This window comes from Anolis sagrei, chromosome 6 (genome assembly GCF_037176765.1).
Source record: "Anolis sagrei isolate rAnoSag1 chromosome 6, rAnoSag1.mat, whole genome shotgun sequence".
In the NCBI taxonomy this organism is placed as follows: Eukaryota; Metazoa; Chordata; class Lepidosauria; order Squamata; family Dactyloidae; genus Anolis; species Anolis sagrei.
Genome location: NC_090026.1, coordinates 79,644,832 through 79,650,831, shown reverse-complemented (window position 1 = coordinate 79,650,831; position 6,000 = coordinate 79,644,832). Strand labels below are relative to the sequence as shown.

At 38.7% G+C, this 6,000-nt stretch overlaps 1 protein-coding gene across 1 annotated transcript in view; it reads right to left on the bottom strand.

Annotated features, from left to right (window-relative positions):
- Positions 1–790: 790 nt before the first annotated feature.
- PIK3R4 (phosphoinositide-3-kinase regulatory subunit 4) overlaps positions 791–6,000 on the bottom strand; it is a 28,469-nt gene continuing 23,259 nt past the window's right edge. The window contains exons 17-20 of the mRNA XM_060781826.2: positions 3,862–3,962; positions 3,150–3,238; positions 2,898–3,006; positions 791–1,423 (exon numbers count right to left, since the gene is read on the bottom strand). Coding sequence (XP_060637809.2) covers positions 1,253–1,423; positions 2,898–3,006; positions 3,150–3,238; positions 3,862–3,962 — 470 coding nt within the window. The 3' untranslated portion in view covers positions 791–1,252. The remainder of the gene's footprint in view (positions 1,424–2,897; positions 3,007–3,149; positions 3,239–3,861; positions 3,963–6,000) is intronic.

Here is a 6,000-nt window from a genome sequence, read left to right as displayed (position 1 = left end):
CCTCTGCAAAAAACATTATTTGTGTAACAAGATGTGCGTTTCCCATGTATCTTGTTCAGAAACAACACTATAGCTTTTTCCTACAGTTGTACTACCAAAATTTCATGGTGGGGGAACGTTCAGATGTGGAAGGACACCTGGTTAATGCAAAAATACAAATTTATACAAAACAATCAGCAGATAAGAATGGAACAAGGAATATGAGATTGGTTATGATTCCACTATGAGACGAAGCGGATTTTTAGTGTAGTTTTTGTAATTGTTATGTAGTTTATATGTTGTTGTAATTGCCTCTTTGTAAATTGTCTTTTATATGTGTGTACACCGCCATGAGTCGCCCTAAAGGGCTGAGAATGGCGGTTAATAAATGCATCAAATAAATAAATAAATAAATAAGTAAAACTAAAAGACTGTCTAAAATACTTAAGATTTTTTTGTTGCTTCTGTTCTGTGCATTCACATTGACCCTGACTTCAGGCAACTCTTTCACAAGCCTTTCCTTGACAAGATTTTTTAACGTAAAGAGAGTGTAACTTGCCTAAAGTCACCCAGTGAGTTCCCTTGACTAAAAAGGGGGATTCAAACTCTTGTGTCTTCTGAACCCTAATCAAAGACCTCTTGATGCCATATGTACTTCCCAAAGAAAAGACATTTTGCAGCTAAAATGTTGCTGCTGAAAATCTCCTTCCTTAATGATCAAAACGCAAGATCTGTTATATATATACACACACACATACACACACACACACCAAATTCAGGCCGCAGTCCTAAATAACTTGAACAAAGAAGAGTGGTTCAAACTCTTTTTATTTTTATATTAAGCATACAGGAGTTTGGTGCACTTTTGTTTACATATATTCAATTTTGTTTCACTGCTCTCTCACGCAATGTGTAAAAAACTCAATTTGCATAAATACTGTTGACATGGAATATAACCATTTTCTTCATGTCTAACCAATTTTAATGTGTTCCAAAGAATATCAGGGTTAGAGGATAAATACAATATATTCACTTGAACTGCTTTTGATTGGTAGTTTCAGGAAATGCTACACAAACCATTATGCTTTAGGCACAATTGCAGGGGCACTAGTATTAGCAATTAGCAATGGTGCTAGGAGAGTGAATAGTCGCCTTCATAAACCTTATAGTCAATTGTCTTTATGTTCTGGAAGAACTTCTTTGAAGAAACCAAGTCCCATAATATTTATCTTTATTACAAGTATTTACAGCACATATAAATCAGTGCAATTTTTTACTTCCACACCTTGACAATACCATCACGAGATGCAGTAACTATAAAACCTTGAGTTGTCTGGAAAGTAGCTATGTCTGTGATAATGTCATGATGTCCAACTGGTAAGGATTCTGGGCCCCTTCGAGGGGTTTCATCAGAAGGACCCACTTTCTGCTTGTTTTGAATTTCCTGTTCAAGAGGGAAAGACATGAAGTATGCATTGTCAACAACTGTGCTGCTCAAGATGACAGGTGCTTTTGCTTTTTGAATCAAATATGCACAGAAGATACATTCTGTTTTGGAATTAGAAAATAGCTAGTGAATTCACTGCTGCTTGGTTTGCTATTTTGTGGGATGGAACATGGAGGCAGCCATCGTAGAGTACCCATTTCCTAGAGGGAGCGGAGCTTAGGAGCAGCCTGGGGGGGGGGGGGAATGTGGAGAGCTTTGTAATTGGTTGGGAGCTTAGCTGGGAGTGGGTGGAGCTTAGTTAGAGGGCAGAGAAAAAAATTGCCTGAAACGGGCGTTTTAAAATCTGACAGTTCAGTCAGGGTTGGTGTGTTGAAGAAGGAGGTTAGGTTTTGGGAGAGTTAGGAGAAGAGAGGTGAGAGAAGTCAGAAGTTGGCAAGTTAGTTAGAAGACTGATAGCTATTGAAAAGAATAGCTGATATAGAGAGTGGACAGATCCAAGGGAAAGGACTGTCTGGAGTTTTGGGAGTACTGGTCAGAGGAAAGTCTGCTAGTTTCCTGGAGGAGGGAGTGAAGAAATGTTTTTGGAATTAAGTATTGAACTGTTTTAAAGTGACCATACACTCCAACCCATTATTGTAACCATTAAGCTTAAGTGCCTGTATTGTTGAAGTTCACACAAATAAACAAAATTGTTCTTTGTTAAACAACAACTGTCTCAAGAGTGCCTCTGTGTGAAAATAGTTCCATAGCAGTTTAAGGAAAGTTTAAGGAGTTATAAGATTGGTGGCAGTGGATATTTAAGGGAATTTCATTGTTATTTATTTCAGAGTTCAGAGACCTGAGTGCGAATCCAGCACATTCCAGTTTACTTAAAGCCTCTAGCCAAACTAAAAGCTAAAGATTCCTTTTAAGTGTGGTGGTAGCCAGTTTCCACAGTAAATTACCTCAGCATACAGAATTTGGTGGTAAAGCCTCTGCAGCCTCCAGGCATTTAAGACCTTTTAAATAATAATCTTTCACAATTGGTGGTACAGCATTGGGGACTGTTAGTAACAATCCTATTACAATTGTTGGCAAGCAGTGGGATCATCAAAGGAAAGGTTCCCCTGCCAGAAGATCGTTTTGAGTCAGCTTTTAATTAAATTAACAGTTCCTTCACATTTGGTGAGCAGCATCTGGGATTGTTAAAATAAACAATAATCTTTCACATAAGGTGTCTAGATAAAGAATGGTCGGTCTGGGAATGCTTTGAACACTGTAGAGGGAGTGAGGAAGGGAATGCCAAGCTTCATACTGATCAAAATAAAATATGTAGGTACAAGCTTCACCTGTGCATGCCTATGATACTAAGTAGGATGCTAGTACCAGGAATAAAAAAAATACTATCAAATGGTACTCCTGAGTTCTGTCCCATTAATACAAGGTTAGTTGGGAAATATTTAGATTAAAATGAAAATACAAAGCAATATACCTGAACGACTTCAGTGCCTTCAATGATCTTTCTATAATAAGATACAGATGGGGAACCAGAACTTCCAGCAACAATGTAAGACCTCTCAGGATATGCTAAATCCCAGAATCTGCAAAGGAAAAAAAGAAATGCATAAACAATTGTATTCACATATGAACCTTTTAGACTTTAAAATAAAATTATTTAAAACTGCTGCAATCAGAACAATAACTACAGATCACAATACATTGCATTACATTGCATTACATTTACCTTATCTTCATATCTGATCCTGCAGTCAGTAATATAGGATTTCCATCTGCTGGGCTGCAATATATTCCATGAACACTGTGAGGTGAAGGCTAAGGGATAGGAAAGCAGACAGTTTATGCTGTCTTGATGCTGACGTATTTTAATGTTGTAAAAAAACCTACTTATTAATTAGGAATGTGTTTAATAAAAGTAAAGATATGGGACTATAAAATGGAAGTTACATCTAGATTCTACCTTAGTGGGAAAAAGTTGTTTACACATTGTCAATGATTTGCATACATTACAATGTGAAGATAAGAACATCAAAACAAAAGAAAGGCAGCTGAGCCTCTAAGCAAAATGGAAGTCGTAACATAATGCTTCAAAAAAGTAGAGCAGACAATTATTGAGATACCCTAGTCCAAGCCATGAAGGATTATATACATATTATATTTTGACAGCACTGTACTTGGGCCAGAAACATTATCATACAACATGGAGGAAAACCTAGTGATGCCCACATACACTTGTAGGCAGAATATTTTTGGACTATGAGGAAATGAACCAGTGGATATCAAATCTGTGGATGAAGTGGTCATACTATATATAGGAAATCTCTGTTCCAATAAAAACAGAAGGTTTGACAGTATATACATTTCACTATAGTTTAAAAGAAACTACACTGGAAAGAAATATGCTGCCCATTTTTTAAAAAAAATATGCAAAGCCAAACCTGCATTTCTGAAAGAGGAGGAGCGCTGCTGGCCCACAGAGTGAAGCGTCTGTCGCCTGTTTCCATATCCCACATGGAGACTTCATTATTGCCTTGGACAGCTGCAAAGAAGCCGTTGACAAAAGTTACAAAGTCAAATTGCACTGCAGGAGTTACCAATACATTTTTTTGGATTTGCTTTGCCTATCTGTTCCATCACTGAAAAAATCATGAAGTAGAGGGAGCTGCTGTTATTGCCTCAATACGTCTGTTCTTGTTTCAAGAACCCTTGAAGTCTTATATTCTTATTATAGCCACAAACCACAAAAGAGACAGGAGAGGGATTATAGCACTCATCAAGATCCTACATCTTGTGATAGAAAACCTGTGCTTAGCAGTCAACAGAAGGCCTGATGAATGCTATCCTCCGGTCTGACCCAAAGAGTTTTAGAAACGGATGCAAAACAAAACGAAGTCCCTCCCTAGGGCACAATCAGAAACTGTCAGGATTGAGCCTTGCTTCAATACTGGTGATGGTGCAGCATTCCTTCCTTTACCTGAGGCAGAACCCAGGATAAAGAAACAAAAGACTGACTATGTGGCAAGTGGTCATACTATATAAAGATAAAGACTGACTATGTGGCAAGCACAATTTTGTCCTCCAAAAGAGGGAGGTGGATGCAGAGTATATGAAGAACGACTAGAAGACTGCCACGGCTGTCCTCTTTTCTGAGGAGGCTGCTTCACTTTGCCAAATGATACGTCTTGCCTTGCTTCTTGCAGACCTTCACGTTACTCTCTTTATCTTTCTAGCTGAAGTCACAACCATGGACCCAAAAAATGAAACATGCAGCTGCCAAGAGCTAATGCTTCTAAAGTAAAGGCCCATAAAATGCTAACTAATAATAACAATAACAGGGTTGCTGTGTGTTTTTTGGCCTGCGTGGCCACATTGCAGAAGCATTCTCTTCTGATATTTCACCCACATCTATGGCAGGCATCCTCAGAGGTTGTGAAGTCTGTTGGAAACTAGTCAAATGAAGTTTATACATCTGTGGAATGTCCAGGAGAAAGAACTCTTGTTTGTATGAATGTTGCAAGTGGCTACCTTGATTAGCATTTAATGATCTTGCAGCCTCAAAGCCCGTCTGATTGATGCCTGGAGATCCTTTGTTGGGAGGTGTTAGCTGGCCCTGATTGCTGCCTGGATCCCCTCAGGCAATCAGCCGGGCTTTGAAGCTGCAAGGCTATTAAATGCTAATCAAGGTGGCCAATTGCAGCATTCACACTTGCCTCAAGCCGACAAGAGTTCTTTCTCCCATCCTGGAAATTCCAAAGATGTATAAACTTCACATGCCTAGTTTCCAACAGGCCGCACAACCTTTGGGGATGCATGCCATGGATGTGGGTGAAACGTCAAGAGAAAATGCTTCTGGAACATGGCCATACAGCCCAGTGATTCCGGCCATAAAAGCCTTGTGTTGTTAGAAGGCCTCTCTTTCTTCTCCAGCCTTCAACAACACATTAACAATGACAGTCACTTCTAAAGTAGAGGCCCATAAAATGCATAACAACATTATGTAACTGTGAAAAATATTCTGTTTCTGGTTTTATTTCCAGTTTATTTGTGCAGTACTTACTTCGAAAGTAGCTGTTATATTCCAGAAATTTTGTTTTTGTGGCTGCCACAAACTACAATGAATTGGTTGAGACTCTATGAGATATTCATTGAAAAACTATAGCAAAATGTGCTGCAGGATATCCCGCAAAAAAACAGTTTTTGCAGTTTAATGAACTTGTTTCATGTTTTTATGATACAACCAATTTGGAAATGACACGTAGTGTAATAACAAAAACAACAATAGCAACAATTTATTTGTTACCCGCCTCTCCTTGTGGCTCAAGGCAGGGTTCAACATGACTAAAATAGATAGATAAAAGACAATACAAAACACAGCTGATTTAGTTGTCGAATCTCTTCTGGCAGCTCAATCCATAATCTATTTTGAAGCCAAGGCTCATAGAAAAGGAAATAATTTTCATCCACGTGCTGCTTCCCTACTCAATTAGTGGAAGGTCTAAAGGGGAATGGAGGCACTGTTTTAAGTTCTTCCAGCTGGAAGATAGAGATTGGGGATGGTGGGGAGCAGCAAAGTCAGA